This window comes from Capricornis sumatraensis, chromosome 1 (assembly GCF_032405125.1).
Source record: "Capricornis sumatraensis isolate serow.1 chromosome 1, serow.2, whole genome shotgun sequence".
NCBI lineage: Eukaryota > Metazoa > Chordata > Mammalia > Artiodactyla > Bovidae > Capricornis > Capricornis sumatraensis.
The window spans coordinates 129414981-129435959 of NC_091069.1; the positions used below are offsets into that span (position 1 = coordinate 129414981).

A 20979-nucleotide genomic window follows, 5' to 3' on the forward strand; every position below is an offset into this window, starting at 1 on the left:
GGCACTCTGTCTATCAGATCTAGGCCCTTAAATCTATTTCTCACTTCCACTGTATAATCATAAGGGATTTGATTTAAGTCATATCTGAATGGTCTAGCGGTTTTCCCTATTTTCTTCAATTTGAGTCTGAATCTGGTAATAAGCAGTTCATGATCTGAGCCACAGTCAGCTCCTGGTTTTGTTTTTATTGACTGTATAGAGCTTCTCCATCTTTGGCTGCAAAGAATATAATCAATCTGATTTCAGAGTTGACCATCTGATTATGTCCACGTGTAGAGTCTTCTCTTGTGTTGTTGGAAAAGGGTGTTTGCTATCACCAGTGCATTTTCTTGGCAAAACTCTATTAGTCTTTGCCCTGCTTCATTCCACATTCCAAGGCCAAATTTGCCTGTTACTCCAGGTGTTTCTTGACTTCCTACTTTTGCATTCCAGTCCCCTATAAAGAAAAGGACATCTTTTTAGGGTGTTAGTTCTAAAAGGTCTTGTAGGTCTTCATAAAACCGTTCAACTTCAGTTTCTTCAGCGTTACTGGTTGGGGCATAGACTTGGATAACTGTGATATTGAATGGTTTTCCTTGGAGACAAACAGAGATCATTCTGCCGTTTTTGAGATTGCATCCAAGTACTGCATTTCGGACTCTTTTGTTGACCATGATGGCTACTCCATTTCTTCTGAGGGATTCCTGCCCGCAGTAGTAGACGTAATGGTTATCTGAGTTAAATTCACACATTTCAGTCCATTTTAGTTCGCTGATTTCTAGAATGTCGATGTTCACCCTTGCCATCTCTTGTTTGACCACTTCCAATTTGCCTTGATTCATGGACCTGACATTCCAGGTTCCTATGCAATATTCAAAATATTCAAAAGCAGAGACATTACTTTGCTGGCTAAGGTCCATCTAGTCAAGGCTATGGGTTTTCCTGTGGTCATGTATGGATGTGAGAGTTGGACTGTGAAGAGGGCTGAGCACCGAAGAATTGATGCTTTTGAACTGTGGTGTTGGAGAAGACTCTTGAGCGTCCCTTGGACTGCAAGGAGATCCAACCAGTCCATTCTGAAGGAGATCAACCCTGGGATTTCTTTGAAAGGAATGATGCTAAAGCTGAAACTCCAGTACTTTGGCCACCTCATGCGAAGAGTTGACTCATTGAAAAAGACTCTGATGCTGGGAGGGATTGGGGGCAGGAGGAGAAGGGGACAACAGAGGATGAGATGGCTGGATGGTATCACTGACTCGATGGACGTGAGTCTGAGTGAACTCCGGGAGATGGTGATGGACAGGGAGGCCTGGTGTGCTGCGATTCACGGGGTCGCAAAGAGTCGGACATGACTGAGCGACTGAACTGAACTGAACTGACCTTGGTTGATAAAGTTCTATTCCAAAAAGGTTGCAGCAAAGAACAATAGTAAAGGTATGTGTCTTTTCATTTCCTAAACATATAAACTCAAGCCAGATTTCCTAGATTTGTGTTGTGACTCTTGCATTTTCTAGTTGTGTGGTCTTAGGCAAATTACAGAGATTTCTTTGTTTCTACATTGTGCTAGTGAGTACAAAATTACTTCCTACATTGTAGGATTGCTGTAAAGATTAGATTAGATAATTAATATAAAGATTTTAGAATAGTGCTTAATACATGGTTGTTTCAATAATTACTATATTATCATAATTCACATTTATATCACAAGCAAACTTAATAGAATGCCTGTATCCTAAATAAAACCGGTAATATGAACTCACTCCACTCTTTTTTAGTACATTTTTAAAGTGAAACAGTAAGCTTTCTTATGAGGTACTTGTGGGAAAGGAAAAAAAAAAACAACTGCAACTTACTTCATTATGAGTGGGCTAGTGAAGGACAAAACATCAGCCAATACTTTGAATAAAGCAACCTTAACCAGGACAAACTTAAAAGTGTTCCACAATGCCCGGAGTAGAGATGGCTTCCTCGTGTGTGCCTCTTTATGAAAAGATGACTACATAATTAAAGAAAGCAAAAACAATGAGAAAAGAGAACAGAACTACTCCATAAAATATATATAATCATAAAATTGGTAATGTACTCCAAAGATACAAAAGCAACATGAAAGGAATAAGTTCAATTAAACTTGAAAACAAGGTCCCTGCTATTGGCACAGAACGGTGCCAAACCACTTGGTGTCATTCATACCATGTGGCATAAACAGAAAAACAAACCATTTTTTTGTATCACTGTTGTGAGTTTTGAAACTGTTTCACTAATACAGTTTTTATCTTCAAATTATATTTTCTTTTTGAGAAGTCTAGCGTGTGCGCATGATGCTACATGTGAAGAACCTACTCTTGCCCCCCATAAGTCTTGGCCTTGGCCACTACATGACTTACTGTGACCAATAGATATGATGCTCTGAGATATGGAAACTATCTTTGCTACAATGGATGAGGAAGGATCCTGGTGAGAAGCCCCAAATTCTATACATATAACACACTTGCTCCCGAGCTTTAAAGAGATGCTGAATAATTTGATGACAGAAATTAGCTTTAATAACAGCTAGTATTGTTAGGGAAATGACACGTTATTTAATGTATTTAAGGGATTTTCTATATTAATAATAATATCTCATATTTGGAACAAGTTATGCAGTTAAGTACTAAGGATTTAATAGTTACCTTTACTTTTTGCCTCTCTTGAGTCCTTAAAACTTCCTTCCTCCACTGTTTCTCAAAGATGGGACACACAATATAGGAGGAATCGCTTTCATTAAGTTCAAAAAGATCCTCTCTTTCCAAAGGTTTCTTATAGCCTAAAATAATTATTCTAGAAATGAAAGAACAAGGAAAACAATTCATCAAAACCAACAATTGTTTAAACTGCATACATTTGTTTCACTTCATGATTTATTTTATTGATCAGGTTGGACTCACTAGAGTGTGTGTTTGAAAAATCATACAACTCTATCCTGAAGTTCAATAATATATAATAATCCTTTGTAGCTTTTAAAAGGGCTGTTTAGATATCCAATTACTCAGTGAAACACTAATTTCATTTACTCATCTCGTATTGGAGACACCCACCTACTCTGTTTCCTTTTCTGTTGTTTAGTTGCTTCAGTCATGTCCAGCTCGTTTGCAACCCCATGGACTATAGCCCACCAGGCTCCTCTGTCCATGGAATTTCCCAGTCCAGAATCCTGAAGTGGGTTGCCATTTCCTTCTCCAGGGAATTCTCCAGACCCAGGGACTGAACTGCATCTCCTGCACTGGCAGGCAGATTCTTTACCACTGAGCCACCAGCAAAACCCACTCTTACCTCCTTTGCTGCTGCTGCTAAGTCACTTCAGTCATGTCCAACTCTGTGCAACCCCACAGACGGCAGCCCACCAGGCTCCCCCGTCCCTGGGATTCTCCAGGCAAGAACACTGGAGTGGGTTGCCATTTCCTTCTCTGCTTACCTCCCTTACTGGAACTTAAATAGCTAATATTGACAGTAAGATATTCACTCCAAAACCTACATTTGATTTTTAAGCTTGTGTGAAAATAGAAATGAATCTGTCCTCTGCTGGGACTATATAGACCCTCTGACACTTGAATTCACAGAGTGTCCAAGTGGAGGACCTCTATCTGCCGCATCAACTTGGGTCTCAGGTCAAATATGACTTACTTTGACCAATAGAACATGAACCAATATCACAGAGCCGTTTTGGAGCTGAAGCCTTAAGATACTGTCAGTCTCTTAGTACTTCCACATTTCTCCACTCAAAGAGCTTGCTCCAGAGTACGTTGTGAGTAATTATGCAAGAACAATATTTCTAAACTGGGCTTGTCCCAGGAAAACTAAAGCGCATGGTCTAGTTATACCACAGATGATATTGTTGCAGACAATGATTTATATTTACCTTACATCCGTTCCTTCTGCCTCATCATCTTCCTACTGACTAGAATTTGATATTTATTCAGTTGAAAATCTCTTGAACTCAGAGTAAGTCCATATTCCAACGACAGAGTTATGAACTATTGGTCTAAATCAGTCCCTGCAGTTCAGTTTAGTCGCTCAGTCGTGTCCAACTCTTTTCGACCCCTGGACTGCAGCACTCCAGGCCTCCCTGTCCATCACCAACTCCTGGCGTTCACTCAAACTCATGTTCATTGAGTTGGTGATGCCATCCAACCATCTCATCCTCTGTCATCCCCTTCTCTTCCCACCTTCAATCTTTCCCAGCATCAGGGTCTTTTCCAATGAGTCAGTTCTTGGCATTAGGTGGCCAAAGTATTGGAGTTTCAGCTTCAACATCAGTTCTTTCAATGAATATTCAGGACTGATTTCCTTTAGGATGGACTGGCTGCATCTCCTTACAGTCCAAGGGACTCTCAAGAGTCTTCTCCAACACCAATTGATGTTCTTCTCCAATTGATGTTCAAAATCATCAATTCTTCGGTGCTCACCTTTCTTTATAGTCCAACTATACATACATGGTCATCCATACATGACCACTGGAAAAACCGTAGCCTTGACTAGATGGACCTTTGTTAGCAAAGTAACGTGTCCCTGTAATCTCATTACTATTTGCTTGACATTAATAAGTCAGTTAAGGCTGTGGCTCAGATGGAAGAATCTGCCTGCAATGTGGGAGACCTGGGTTCAATCCCTGGGTTGGGAAGATCCCCTAGAAAAGGGAATGGCTACCCACTCCAATATTCTTGCCTGGAGAATTCCATGAACAGAGGTTATAATCCATCGGGTCATAAAGAGTCAGACATGACTGCGCAACTAATACTTTCACTTCAAAGCTAAAAAATCTATTTAAAAAAATCTACTGAAGAGAACTCTCTGTTTCAAAAGATGACACAAAACAGGGAGTTCCATGGTGTCCTAGTGGTTAGGATTTCAGGCTTTCACTACTGTGACCAGGGTTCAACCCCTGGTGGGGGAACTGAGATCCCACTAGCCTCACAAAAATTTTAAAAGTAAAAAGAAAAGGAGACACAAAACTTCAAAATGAGAAAAATGTGTGCCTCGCTTTTCCTGAGCTTTCCTCTGTCCTCCCTGTACTGAAGACATGATGGTCTGAAATGGAGAAGCCATCTTTGCCACCGTGGGTGAATAGCCAAATACTGAGGATGCGGTGGAAAGAAAGAAGAAGCCTGGAGAGAAGAAGCAGGATAAAGGCTGGTGTGTGGGGAACAAGGTATAAGGAAGCTTGAGAAGTGCTTGCAAACGAGACTCTCAACCAGGGCTGAACATTCTTGCAAACGAGATGTTCAGCTAAGAATCCTCTGTTTGTTCCCGTGGGAAAAGAGCATTTCTTACACACAAGGATGTTTCTCTGATTCCTCAAAAGGAACAGACCCAGGGACAAAACGGATTCTAAGTTGATAAGGAAGTTCCCCAAAACAAAGTCTTAGCTGCAGTAAATAAGTCAAGGTAAAGGTTATCTCGCCCTGCGCCTGCGCACTGTATAGTCTCTGAATCATAGTGCTTGGCAGCTTGCCCTGTAGGTTGTTGTGCAAGGGATATAAAGTAAAGCAGCTGTAAGAAGCAAGTGTTAAAATACAAAGATTCAAACCACTCTGCAGTGTTGGTGTTCATTCCGTCGCCAGCACTGGTGTATTACCCAATAACATAAATTTTTAAAAAAAATCTATCTGTTTAAGCTATTATTATTTGAGTATTCTGTTATGTGAAGCACTCCTAAGTCATGTGTTTCAGATATACTCCGTTTTGAGCCTTATGACATGACTTGTTCAGTGAGAAATTAAACTTCCATTTAAACCTGGGCCTTCTGACTCTATAGATTCAGTTCTTTTCATTATAAAGTATATTAGTCCAAGTGACCATAACAAAATATTACACTGCCCCAAATTGGAACTGCTTTCATTGTCATTGTTACTGAACAATCTGAATTGATTGACCCCGGAATGGATTTAAATCCCGCGGTAACCAGTCTCCACTGGATTCAATTTCACTTTTATTACACACTACCTAATATCATATTACAATTCATATTTAACAAAAAAGCTTAAATGTACTAAGAAAGGACCTTTTGTAATCATGTTTCTGTTGGCTCAATATGCTGGACATTTTTCTGCAGTGCACTTTTAAAAACATATTAAGCAATAAACTACTTTAATGTCATATTAAGTTCTTCTACCCATTCTACAAAATAAATATTCGTTTTCAAAATAAGATTGCATTGATTTTCACAAAAGCATTTTTAATAACATTTACTGCCTCAGCATTTTGAGGTAGAACTGTGCAAAACTCAGCAGTTTTGGTTCATGGGGATAAGTGACCCCTGGCTTTCATGCTGAGTCTCCAAATAAAGAGGCATCTAAAAGTGACACTTAAGCCGAATTGACTGTAGTGTACTTGGGCTCAGCAGTGACTTCCTTTTACCAGGTGTGTGCTTCTTCCACCTCTTTTGCTCTCTTCTGCGTCTAACTTTTACACATACAAGAGGAAGTGGTGCTTCTTTAAATCAACTGATAAAGCAGCTTTGGGGAAGCTTCTTGGACCAATAGCTGACCCTCCCAACAATGAAATGCACCAGATCCTACAAACTTGTGGACTTTAGTCCTTAGGCAATAATAAAGGTACATACAAGCATCTTGGTGTTTTATAGACTGATACACTTTTCTCAAAGGACAACTCTCTAAAGCATACAGAGCAATCATTTCTATCGGTTGTTAAACAGCAGGAACTCTAGGGCCTGGTCACAGGTTTTTAAAGGTGATATACACCAGTACTTACTTACCCAAAGGCAGACAATGTCATTAAATGTAATCTTTCCACTGTATATTCATTTTTATTACATTAGAGAGAATCTTGAGTGTATTTAACATTAACAAGTGTGCATAAATATCTTATCCAATGGATATTAATGGTAGTAAACCAGTGGCAGTTGGCTAACAGGGTGAGATGAAATATACATTTTGCAGATGAGTAATAATTGAAATACTTGGAAAGTTTAGATATATGGCAGCACTGTCAATTACATTATGGCTGTGCTGTGTGTGCTAAGTCACTTTCAGTTCAGTTCAGTTCAGTTCAGTCGCTCAGTCGTGTCTGACTCTTTGCGACCCCATGAATCGCAGCATGCCAGGCCTCCTTCTCCATCACTATCTTCCGGAGTTCACTGAGACTCACATCCATCGAGTCCGTGATGCCATCCAGCCGTCTCATCCTCGGTCGTCCCCTTCTCCTCCTGCCCCCAATCCCTCCCAGCATCAGAGTCTTTTCCAATGAGTCAACTCTTCGCATGAGGTGGCCAAAGTACTGGAGCTTCAGCTTTAGCATCATTCCTTTCAAAGAAATCCCAGGGTTGATCTCCTTCAGAATGGACTGGTTGGATCTCCTTGCAGTCCAAGGGACTCTCAAGAGTCTTCTCCAACACCACAGTCCAAAAGCATCAATTCTTCGGCGCTCAGCCTTCTTCACAGTCCAACTCTCACATCCATACATGACCACAGGAAAAACCATAGCCTTGACTAGACGGACCTTAGTTGGCAAAGTAATGTCTCTGCTTTTGAATATACTATCTAGGTTGGTCATAACTGTTCTTCCAAGGAGTAAGTGTCTTTTAATTTCAAGGCTGCAGTCACCATCTGCAGTGATTTTGGAGCCCCCAAAAATAAAGTCTGACACTGTTTCTACTGTTTCCCCATCGATTTCCCATGAAGTGATGGGACCAGATGCCATGATCTTCGTTTTTTGAATGTTGAGCTTTAAGCCAACTTTTTCACTCTCCTCTTTCACTTTCATCAAGAGGCTTTTTAGCTCATCTTCACTTTCTGCCATAAGGGTGGTGTCATCTGCATATCTGAGGTTATTGATATTTCTCCCGGCAATCTTGATTCCAGCTTGTGTTTCTTCCAGTCCAGCGTTTCTCATGATGTACTCTGCATAGAAGTTAAATAAGCAGGGTGACAATATACAGCCTTGTACTCCTTTTCCTATTTGGAACCAGTCTGTTGTTCCATGTCCAGTTCTAACTGTTGCTTCCTGACCTGCATACAGATTTCTCAAGAGGCAGGTCAGGTGGTCTGGTATTCCCATCTCTTTCAGAATTTTCCATGTTTATTGTGATCCACACAGTCAAAGGCTTTGGCATAGTCAATAAAGCAGAAATAGGTGTTTTTCTGGAACTCTCTTGCTTTTTCCATGATCCAGCAGATGTTGGCAATTTGATCTCTGGTTCCTCTGCCTTTTCTAAAACCAGCTTGAACATCAGGGAGTTCACGGTTCACGTTTTGCTTCAGTCACTTTAGTCATGTCTTTTTTGCGACCCTATGGACTGCAGCCCACCAGGCTCCTCTGTCCAGGAGAGTCTGCAGGCAAGAATACTGGAGTGGGTAGCCATTCCCTTCTCCAGGGGATAACTTTCTGACCCAGGGATCGAACCTGGGTCTCCCATATTGCAGGCAGATTCTTTACTGTCTGAGCCACCAGGGAAGCCCTTGTTATTGCTAATCATCTGTTTAAACATTTCTGGAAAGGGGTGATTGTATAATGAGAAAAGGCAAGGCGTTAGTTGGTATAAAAATCTTAGGATGAGACAAAGTCAGATAGTGTACAAATTTTACTAATATGTGAGGAAAAGGTAGGACAGATTGAATAGTGTATCCCCAGTTAAAATAATTCAATTGTGAACTATAAAAATTTTAACTAGATTTTTCCATGTATGTCAAGGGGATCATTCTGTGACCATGATTATTATACACTGACAGATTATATTTGCTAATAAAATCTTCATAATTATTAATCATCAACATGATTTAAACAGCTACTGCTTTAGGAATTAAGGCTCATAAGCATATAATTTCCTAATCATTTTCATCATCTGAGGACATTTTAATCAAATTATTCATATAATTAGGGGAGCTTGAATTTGGCCTAGGAAATAATTTCTGACTGCATTCAAAGAACAGATCTGAGAACACAATTAACCAGTGTCTTGAAAGAGACATTCTCTTAACAATAGCTATGATTCAGCTACAATTGTTTCATCACCAGATAAGCAACCACATTAGTTTAATGCCAATGATAGCTTCAGATAATGGCATGCCATGAAAATATTTCCTATCTAGTTCTGACATGTGAGAGTTAAACAGAAAATAAATGTGATATTCAAAAATTATAGCTTATTGGTTGTTTGATCTAAAATATAGACTTCAAGATATTGAGTTGCTATATTTTAAATTCTGCTGTTTTATTTGATATTAAATTTAATTTCAGCTTCGTACTTCATGCCTCCTAAAATTGTGTTTGTAATATTGAATATAAATGCATATTGTTTTCATTTGCCAAAATGCATATAGTTTGATAACAAAAGTTTTTAAAGTACATTTACTTAAAATTATTTGCATCATTTAAATTGTTAGCTTGTGACTTAAAAATGACAGTCTGAAAATTTTAAAGGCAGTGTAGCCATCACTCTTATTCTCCATTCATGGATGAGACAGAACTCAGGTTTGAAAAACATATCTAAACATACACAAATTTGAAAAACCAAAATCATTAACTGTAAATAGTCCACACTTACATAGTTTCCATTTAAATTTTATTTTTTCTAGTGCATAATTTAATATAGCATATTGTCATAAAATTTCTGTAATCCTCTTTAAGTGATTCATAGATTTGTATAACTTAGAATTTTTATCATAATTCAACTCCTGCCCAATTATTTGCTTATCAAGTCTATCAGTTTTCTACTTCAACAACTTTTACAAAGATCACCAATACTTTTTACATTGCCAAATTCAATGGAGAGTGTTCATTTCTTATTTTAATTTTCAGTATTTGGTCCTATTGGTCACTTAACATTTTTTCCTTTTTTGACAGTTTCCCTACCTTCCAATCACACTGTTTCTTTGGTTTGTCTGTTACATTCTGAATACTTAGCTTCCTTTGTAGACTCTCCCTCCTCTTACTGTTTAAACACTGAGGATTCCCAATGCACTGTTTGTTGAATAGATTCTCCTGCTTGATTTCAATGACATTCATGACTACAGATACAGTCAATGAGGCTCAAATCCACAACTGTAAGCCTGAGATCTACATCTCCAACGTGTAAGTTTTTTTTTTTTTTTTTAAATGGGGATGAGTCAGGCACCAGAAATTGAAACTTTGCTAAACTGAATTCACAAATTTTCACAATATCTGAAACTCTCAGTTATCTGACCCAGAAACCCAACATTATTCAACGCTTTCCCCAGATCTTCAATCTCCTCTTCCAATCTTTCTCTTAAATATATTCCTTCCTGTTCATCATCTTTATAATTACTATGGTTCAGGTGGTAACCATAAATCTACCAAGATATTCAAAGAGCCTCCTAACCAGTCTCTCTCCATTTTCATCTCTTACATATACCCACAGAATTGATCAGGTGATTTTCTGAAGTGCAAATCGTATGTCACTCTCTGTTTAAAATCCTTCAGTGGCTTCTCACTATCTTCAGAATATCCTACAGAACTCTTACCGATCTGTCTTTTCAACTTGATCTCTTGACATACCAACGTGGAAGGGTCAGTTCTCCCCTGCCTCCATGATTTGTATATGGTGTTTGCTCGACTGGGAATGCCACTTTGGCTCAGTCCTATACTTTTTAAATGTTGGGTTAAGGCATTAATCACTTGTGAAACATTCCCAGGTGTGCAGACTTGGTTAAATGACAATTCTGAAGATTGTGTTTCTCCATCATGCTTAGACTGCCTTTTTGTGTAATTGATAGTGTACTTTTTAATCTTTTTAATTCTATTATGAATTCCTGGAAGACAAGTTCTAGATCATTTATCTCTGCATTTTTAAAGGTCAGCATAATGTAGGACATCTAGCATGCAAAAAACTTTTTTTTTTTTTTAAAGCATTCATCTACTCTTAAAAACACACTGGGTTAGCCAAAAAGTTCATTTGGATTTTTCTATACTATCATACAGAAAAATCCAAATGAACTTTTTGCCTAACCTAACAGTGGAAACAGTGTCAGACTTTATTTTTGGGGGCTCCAAAATCACTGCAGATGGTGATTGCAGCCATGAAATTAAAAGACGCTTACTCCTTGGAAGAAAAGTTATGACCAACCTAGACAGCATATTCAAAAGCAGAGACATTACTTTGCCAACTAAGGTCCGTCTAGTCAAGGCTATGGTTTTTTCAGTGGTCATGTATGGATGTGAGAGTTGGACTGTGAAGAAGGCTGAGCGCCGAAGAACTGATGCTTTTGAACTGTGGTGTTGGAGAAGTCTCTGGAGAGTCCCTTGGACTGCAAGGAGATCCAACCAGTCCATCCTAAAGGAGATCAGTCCTGGGTGTTCATTGGAAGGACTGATGCTGAAGCTGAAACTCCAGTACTTTGGCCACCTCATGCGAAGAGTTGACTCATTGGAAAAGACCCTGATGCTGGGAGGGATTGGGGGCAGGAGGAGAAGGGCATGACCAAGGATGAGATGGCTGGATGGCATCACGGACTCGATGGATGTGAGTCTGAGTGAACTCCAGGAGTTGGTGATGGACAGGGAGGCCTGGCGTGCTGTGATTCATGGGGTCACAAAGAGTGGGACACTACTGAGTGACTGAACTGAACTGAACTGAATATTTGTAGATCAAATTGGGCAATTTTGTTTCTACCAACTATAGAGCAAGGGGCATTAAGTTAGAATGATCCATTTAGTTTCACATTATCATAAATTTTCTGTTATAGGAGAAAACATAAAGAAAGTTGTTGAATGTATAAAATTAGAAAAAATGAACTCTTCTCATTCAATATGATATAATTCTTGTGTTAAAGCCCTTATCACATATTATAAATATTCTGTAAGATAAACCACATTATATGCCTTACAAAATGATTGTGTGTGTGTTTTAATGGGAGTATAAATAAGTATAAATGAGAAAATTTTCAGCAAAAAGCAGAATAGGTGGCTCAGATGGTAAGGAATCTGCCTGCAAGGCTGGAGACCTGGGTTTGATCCCTGGGTCAGGAAATCCTCTGAAGAAGGAAATGGCAACCCAAACCAATATTCTTGTCATTTCCTTCTCCAGAGAATTTCCTGATTCAGGAATCAAGTCCAGGTCTCCTGCGTTGTAGGCAGATTCCTTACCATCTGACCAACCCACTCCAGTATTCTTGAGTTTCCCTTGTCAGTCAGTCAGTAAAGAATCTGGCTGCAATGCAGGAGACCTGGGTTTGAGTCCTGGATCAGGAAGATTCCCTAGAGAAGGAAATGGCAGCCCACTCCAGTATTCTTGCCTGGAGAATCCCATGGACAGAGAAGCCTGGTAGGCTCTCAGTCCATGGGGTCGCAAGAGTTGGACATGACTTAGAAACTAAACCACCACCACTAATATTCTTGCCTGGAGAATCCTATGGATAGAGGAACCTGGTGAGATACAGTCAATGGGGTCACAAGAGTCAGACACAAACGAGTGACTAATGCTATACTACATAGATAAGTATAAATGAGAGCATTTCCAGTAAACAGTGAAATAGCAAAACAGAACAAAGAAAGCTTGACACGTGAACTCAAACTGACTTCTAACATCAGGTCAGTCTGCTCCTCCTACCTAGGTACCTCCTACCTGGATATCAAGCCTACCTGGTTTCCCTCTCCTTGAGCTTCAAATGTCCTCTCTGTAAATGCCTATCTCATAGGGGAAAATTACATGAAATAAAATATATAAAGTGGGTAAAAGTAAATTGCAGATACATGATGATTAAACATATATGTGTATATACACGTCTGCTGCTGCTGCTTAGTTGCTTCAGACGTGTCCAACTGTGTGTGACCCCATGGACTGTAGCCCACCAGGCTCCTCTGTCCATGGAATTCTCCAGGCAAAAGTACTGGAGTGGGTTACCACGCCCTCCTCCAGCAGATCTTCCCAACCCAGGGATTGAACCCAAGTCTCTTGCACTGCAGGCAGATTCTATACCACTGAGCCACCAGGGAAGCCCTATGTATATGTATATGTATATGTATATGTGTATGTATATGTATATGTATATGTATATGTATATGTATATGTTCATTTTCACTTCCTAGTGCTAACAGGGATAGAAATACTATAAATGGGCAGCCATATTGCAGGAGTATTAACAGTCTTATCTGTGAACCTAATTTGTATGTTACTATTTGTGATGTTTTTGGAATAAATCACATGAGAAGAAAACCTTTGCAAAGTTATTTTGTAAAAATATACATGCTTAGATTAAAGGAATAACATGTAAGTGTTATTTCACTCAGAATTTTCCTCAATGTGTTACACTACAGATAAATTAGTAACATTCTTACCTACTAAACCAGGAATAGGTCATCTTACTGAAGAATGAAGCACTTTTCTCTGGACTGCATCTCTAAAATAAATAAATAAATAACAGCTAGTGTACAAAGAAAATGCCTTTATTTTACATTTGAAATATCTTTGTCAGCAAATGGAAAGTAAACATGAAATAATTTATATTTCATCTATGTTGATAATATAATCTTTAATTAATATAATTAAGATATCCTTGGACAATGCATTAGAGGAAAATAAAGATTTCTTCTAATATTATGGCTTTTACATAGCAAGAAACCATGTAGAAAAGGAAAACTATTCCTAAATTTCCTATTATTTTTTCTTTTTCTCTGTCTCTCTCTACATATGAATCACCACACATGTATGTATATATATATAGCTTCTCAAACTAAAATGACTGTGTCTATATGTATGTATATACATGCATATATATAAATACATAATTTGGCTTACATATATGGACAATATAAGCTAACTTTAAAATATCTAATTGCTAAGTGAAAAACACTTTTATCTTTCTTCTGATAAATAGGAAAACAATAGGCTATAATAGGCATTTGGTTTACTCACTTCTGTGTAAATGCTTAATTACATAATTTATATAAATGTATATATACATACATAATTATATATTATCACAATTATATATTATTTGGGAAGGTTATAGTATTTCCATAATACTCTTTCCATTGACCTGATAAATTTGACCCAAAGAAGAGGGGTTTAAAAGAGAAGGTCTCAAAGGCAATAATCTTACATTTTCTAAGGTCAGCATCAATCTCTATTTTTACAAAGTTAAACTAACCACAAAACTAAATTCCACTGTTAGAAACAGTCCCATATTTAACAATTTTGCATTAATCCTCTCTAATCCAGTTCTGATTTCATATTCACGAACTGTTTACCGCATTAAAAAATAATTCTTATTCTAAAAGAATGAAACAATATTTCATCCTGAACAGCAAAATATTCTTGGAGTAGGAAATGGCAACCTACTCCAGTATCCTTGCCTGGGAAATCCCATGGACAGAGGAGCCTGGTGGGCTACAGTCCATGGGGTCACAAAAAGTCAGAGAAGACTTAGCGACTAAAGAATCCGCCTGCAATGCAGGAGACCCCAGTTTGATTCCTGGGTTGGGAAGATCCACTGGAGAAGAGATAGGCTACTCACTCCAGTATTCTTGGGCTTCCCTGTTGGCTCAGACAGTAAAGAATCCATCTGCAATGTTGGAGACATGGATCCGATCCCTGGGTTGGAAAGATCCCCTGGAGAAGGGAACAGGTACCCACTCCAGTATTCTTGCCTGGAGAATGCCATGGACAGAGGAACCTGGCAGGCTACAGTCCATGGGGTTGCAAAATGTGGGAGACGACTGAGAGATTTTCATTTTTCACAGCAAAATATTCTGATTAAAGATGAGAAAGCATAATACTCACTTCAAATCTGTTCTCTGAGTTATAGCAAATGATACACTATAAATCATTGCATGTGTGTGTGTGTGTGTGTGTGTGTGTATGAAGCAGGAAATGGCAACCCGCTCCAGCATTCTTGCTTGGAAAATCCCATGGACAGAGGAGCCTGGCAGGCTATAGTCCATAAGATCGCAAAGAGTCAGATACAACTTATCGACTAAACAACAACTATATATATACATAAATATATAGTTGACCCTTAAAGAACATGGGTGTGAACTGCATGGGTCCACTTATATTTGGACTTTTTTTCGTACCACACAATCATGGATTGATTGAACCCATGGATGAGGAACTTCAGATACGGAGGAACCACATATATGGAATGAGAATGTGTGTGTGCTCAATGGTATCCGGTTCTTTGCAACGCCATGGACTGTAGCCCTCTAGGCTCCTCTGTCCATGGGACTTCCCTGGCAAGAATACTGAAGTGGGTTGACATTTCTTTATCCAGGGGAACTTCCTGACCTAGGGACCAAACCTGCATCTCCTGTGTCTCTTGCATTGGCAGACGAATTCTTTACTACTGAGACACCTGGGAATCCCACATACATGAAAGGCTGACTATAAATTACAGGCAGATTTTTTAGTTTGAGGAGATTTGACACCTTTAACCTCTGTGTTATTCAAGGGTCAACTGTATTTTAACAAATTGCTATATATCCTTACACTGTTGTTTCAAGAAATAAATGCTGTAACAAATGTAAAAACATTTATCACACAGTGGCCCAAAACAACCACGCCAACACGTGAACTATGATGTTGTCATAAATCTTGCTATCAAACACATTATTTGGAAAATTAGTACATATATCAGTGAGGAAAATGTGTGAAAACTCTCTGATTAACTCAGTGGTCACATTTTATTTTATAGGGAGTTGCCAATTTGATAATTGGCCACCAATGTGAAGATCATATTCACATCAAAAATACACATATTTCCGCGCCCAACTGCAAATGGCTGCAAATACTTTGCAGCTTTTCCCATCCAGAGGCTGATTCTATTTCCCACTCCTTGAATCTGGGCTAGCATTGTTTCTTATTTTGATTATGAGAATGCAACAGGAGTGATGTTAAGAGAAACTCCAACTCTTAACTTCAAAAGTCTTGCTATGCATGGAACCCTGAGTGCACCATGTGACTGAGCCCAAGCTAGCCTCCTGGAGGGAGGCTACACGGATAGACCACATGGAGTAGAAACGAGGTTCTCATCTGACAGCCCATCATCCTGACCAACAGCTTGAAGACTGCCCAACATACGAGGACATTGGTCCTACATTATCCAGCCACCAGCCAACTCTCCAGCTGACAGTACATGTCTGAAAGAGCTCAGCAGAGATTGGCCAAGCTAACCCAATTGAAGCCATGATCTAGCTGGGCCAGGGAATCATCAGCTAAATAACAACTTTTCAGGGCAAAAGTCTTGCAGGGCTAGTAGACAAGGTTACTTTAGCAGGCCAAGGACGGGGTATTTGACATCTGCTCTAGGTCCACTTTTCATGTGAAAGCATCTTATACAAGATTCTTTGAGTTCTCTGGTAAATAAACTGCCTCATTAGATGAAGGCCAGGCATCTTATACTGAAGTTATTACAGTGAATTCCAAGCATATTTACCTTCCAGAAGAAATATCAGGCAGGCAAAATATCTAGTAGAGGCAATTAAATCTTACCAAGTACCAAGAAGGTACACATGGCTTCTCAGTAAATAATTACTGAATTCATAGCATGGGTCTCACTGAGTGTATTGTCAACATATTGCTGCAAAGCAACATCTGTGTTGCAAACAAGGCTATGACAATTCTGTGAGTTTCCTTCAGTGTTTGAATTCACTCCCATCCTCTCCACTCAACATTCTGTAGTCCTTTCAACTCACCTGTTCTCGCTGACACCACTTCCTCTGCAGACCTGATATCAAACGATTTCTCATTTCTTTCATCTCCCCAAGCCTATTACAGGCTTTTGTTTTCTAAAAAGCCTGTTTTCTTTTTATTATCTTTATACTTATCTAGCACTGGGTATATACTAGGCATCCTGTAAACATGCCTTAATATTAATGCTGTGCTGCTGGGTGTGCTAAGTCACTTAAGTCATGTCTGACTCTGTGCCACCCCATGGACTGTAGCCCACCAGGCTCCTCTGTCCATGGGATTCTCCAGGCAAGAATACTGGAGTGGCTTGCCATTCCCTCCTCCAGGAGGTCTTATGGGCAATTTTCATTTGAATGCTGAGCCTGTTATTTTTGTATTGTGATGGAGGAGCAGGAAGGTTAGCCCACAGCAGAACCTGGGTCCAGGATTTAATGAAACATGTTGCTGGCGATCTTCTTTGGGTTCAACCTTGAGATGTAGCCTCCTGAGGATCTGGTTTGTGTGACTGCTACCGTTAACAATATCTAATAACCCCTAACTTCAGGAACTTCCTTTGTGGGTATTAGAGAATGACCCTGGGAAGAGTGAAGGAAGATATGGAAAAATGCCTATACAGGAAGTCTCACAGAGAAGGAAAACCACCTAGAAAGCAAAAGGGATTTATGCTTTTTAGAACTTAGGTTTTCAATTGCTTCTGTGTCAGATTCTGTTGTAAATATATGTATTATTAAATATAATATGTCTTAGTGGTGGGAATATTTTTGTCAACCCAGTTTTACAGACAAGAAAACAAAGGCCCAGAGTTTATAAAATAAATTTGGCCAAGGTCCTCCAGCTGAGAAGCATAAGACATTGAATTGAACCCAGTAAGTTTATTCTATCTTCAGGTCATAATTCTACACCCTCAGCTCTACCTGTCACATGCTGTTACTGTCTGCTGCTACTTAGAAACCCCTTTCTTCTTGTCCGTTTCCTTGTACTTCACTTCTGCTGGCTAAATCTTCCTTGTGCCTGAATCATCTGGAGGCTGTATTACCATTAGTGATTCCTCTCCTCCCATCCCTACCTCCAAGTCTCAATTTCTTGTTCTGTGTTACCAAAGCAAACTCAACAAATTCCTTACGTGAGATGTAAAGGCTCTTCAGACTTGTCCTCCCTGAACTTACCCTCACTCTTACCTGACTATCCAATAATTTGCCCACAGGTACTTTTTCCTTTCAAACTTATCTTCTCTGGAGGGTAGAAAATACTATGTTTCAGTTCAGTTCAGTTCAGTCACTCAGTCATGTCTGACTCTTTGCAATCCCATGGACTGCAGCACTCCAGGCCTCCCTGTCCATCATCAATTCCCGGAGTTTACTCATGTTCATTGAGTCGGTGATGCCATCCAACCGTCTCATCCTCTGTCATTCCCTTCTCTTCCCGCCTTCAGTGTCTTTTCCAATGAGTGTCTTTTCCAATGAGTCAGTTCTTCACATCAGGTGGCCAAAGTATTGGAGTTTCAGCTTCAACATCAGTCCTTCCAATGAATATTCAGGTCTGATTTCCTTTAGGATGGACTGGTTGGATCTCCTTGCAGTCCAAGGGACTCTCAAGAGTCTTCTCCAACACCACAGTTCAAAAGGATCAATTCTTCAGTGCTCAGCTTTCTTTATAGTCCAACTCTCACATCCATACATGACTACTTGAAAAACCATAGCTGTGACTAGATGGACCTTTGTTAGCAAAGTAATGTCTCTGCTCTTTAATATTTCCAGGGTCCAGCTCATAAAATGTTTTACATGAATAAATATGTGAATGAATTAATGCTAATCACAACCAATAAAATTTTTAAGAGATTTTCTATTTATACCTCACTATGCCAGCCCTAGAAACTCAATCAGAAAGTCATGTTCTTGGCTTATAGGTTAGGCTGGGATTTTTATCTTAGTTCTACTGTGCCAAAAATATAGTCTAAGTAGTAAAATATAACCATACAAGGTTTTCAACATGCCTGAAAGCCATCAACTTAAAAAAACAAAAAAAAACCTTGGTGTCATAGAAGTAACAAACAGAAAATGCTGTTTAAATTAGTATTTTCAATCTTTTCTAAATGGATTCTTGGTCCAAAAAGCGATTGACGTTGAGTAACACCTGATGCGAAGACCTGACTCATTTGAAAAGACCCTGATGGTGGGAAAGATTGAAGGCAGGAAGAGAAGGGGACGACAGAGGATGAGATGGTTAGATGGCATCACTGACTCAATGGACATGAGTTTGGGTAAACTCCGGGAGTTGGTGATAGACAGGGAGGCCTGGCGTGCTGCAGTTCATGGGGTCACAAAGAGTTGGACAGGACTGAGCGACTGAACTGAACTGAATAGCCAAGGAAATAAACATAGTTGGAATCTTAAAGGAAGAGTTCAGTTGAATTTGGAGTGAAGAAATTGAGTTTATAATTTCCCACCACACCTGTTTGTAATTCACTGCCTTTGGCCACCTCTGAGGTTAGACTGATGATGTTAAACCAGTTTGGCTGATTAAGCCTGACATGTCTCAAGTTAAAAAAACAAACCAAAAAAAAAAAAACGAAAGGTATATTGTCCTAGTGGAGCTCTTGCACATTTTAAGAGACTTATTCAATACCTATACTCTGTAGATTCAAAAAGAGTACATGTAATTTGTCCTACTTTTAAAGAAATTTATAGTTTCATATGTAATTAATAGACTGTCTTACTTATTTGACACTTTAAGTCACTAACAAAAGCCAGGATGAGAACAAGATCCTCTGAATCTGAAATTTTTTATCTTCCTTTTTTAAGTACTACAGATCTAACTGTATTAAGCCTATTTCTAAGACCTATCTTGTGTAGTGATGAGAAGTAAAACAAGTAAGATATTTTTAGGAAATCGGACTTCCCAGGTGGGGCTAGTGGTAAAGAATCAGCCTGCCAAAGTAGGAGATGCAAGAGAGGTGGGTTCCATCCCTGGGTTGGGAAGCTCCCTTGGAGAAGGAAATGGCAACCCACTCCAGTGTTCTTGCCTGGAGAATTCCATGGACAGAGGAGCCTGGCAGTTTGCAGTCTATGGGGTCTCAAAGAGTCAGAGGACACGACTGAAGCGGCTTAGTACACGTGCCGGCATACAACAGCAGAATTCACGGCACATGAGTTCCACTGTAGAAGAAGCACCTGTTACCACAGCGTGGGGGTAGGGATAGAGTGCCGGGGGAGCAAGGCACAGTCCCACCCTCTACTCCTGAAGCGGAACTCAGGTCCCTTCATTCTTTTCTCAAACGCTCGTTTCTGTTTACGGGGGCGGGGGGGCACTTATCCCTTCAAAGATGCCTCTTTCCCTCCTCCAGCAGCCACCTTGACTGAGATCTAGCTCGGTGAAGTTTCACACCATCCCATGGACAGATCTTAGCTCTTCAGATTCTGTGTGTGTTTGTGTGTGTGTGTGTGTGTGTGTGTGTGTTTGACTACTACACATACAGGGATCTAAGACATCAATTCACGTTTCAGGGTCTGCACAGTCAACTCTCCCCACTTCCCTTGGTCCCCAGATTGGCCGGAAAACCGCCCCGCCTCTCCCACCTCCACCAAAGAGCTTTACCTGCGCCTCGGTGACCCGCTGGTAGAAGCCGCTCGCGCCCCATCTCCCCAGGATGGAAAACATGGTCCACGCGGACTCCCGGCGACGGGAAGCGGAGAGAGGTCCGGGCTGACAGCTCTCTTTCTGGGGGACTGTCAATCCGGCGTCTGTAAGGTGGAAGGACGCGAGCGCCCTGCCCGGGCGTGTCGGCGGTCGCCCAGCCCTCCCCCGCCCGCGCCCGGGCGGCGGCTGGAAAGAGGGAGGGGCCCGCTGGGAAGTGGGACCTTCCTTAGAATCAAAACATCTCTGCCTTTTGGGGAACTTGTACTGGACTCAGTAATTCTCACTCCTCAGTTTCCAGGGTTGCACAGTTAGAAAATGTGTCCCTTTGTAATAGAAACTCAAAGCTCTTTCCTCCCTGGGGTGACATTTATGTGTTTGCAAACAGAATGTTAATATCTGTCCCTTATAGAAAACAGGTGTCAGTAGAATTTTACAGAGAGAAATTAACTGCAAGGACTTTAAGATTAGAAACTTAAAAAAAAAAACAAACTAATGAAATGCTTCTCTTAGTATTAAGAAAAAATGACAGTATAGGGAATCTAAATTTTACTTTTCAAATTAATCATAAGGCTATGTAGTAAATGGAGTAACTTCGTAGTAACTAAGGTTAGCAAAGAACTAGGTGAAATATGATACATAACATATAAAGGGGGATATGAAAATTAAGGATAGCATTTTGACATTTAATAAATACTCATGGATCATGAACCTTGTATAAATAAGTATTC

At 39.8% G+C, this 20979-nt stretch overlaps 1 protein-coding gene across 1 annotated transcript in view; it reads right to left on the bottom strand.

Moving 5' to 3' along the window:
* The window catches only part of LOC138077595 (multidrug resistance-associated protein 1-like), a 92481-nt gene extending 72151 nt beyond the window's left edge, over window positions 1-20330 (bottom strand). The window contains exons 1-4 of the mRNA XM_068969683.1: window positions 20210-20330; window positions 13267-13328; window positions 2649-2796; window positions 1833-1975 (exon numbers count right to left, since the gene is read on the bottom strand). Coding sequence (XP_068825784.1) covers window positions 1833-1975; window positions 2649-2796; window positions 13267-13328; window positions 20210-20272 — 416 coding nt within the window. The 5' untranslated portion in view covers window positions 20273-20330. The remainder of the gene's footprint in view (window positions 1-1832; window positions 1976-2648; window positions 2797-13266; window positions 13329-20209) is intronic.
* Window positions 20331-20979: the final 649 nt, after the last annotated feature.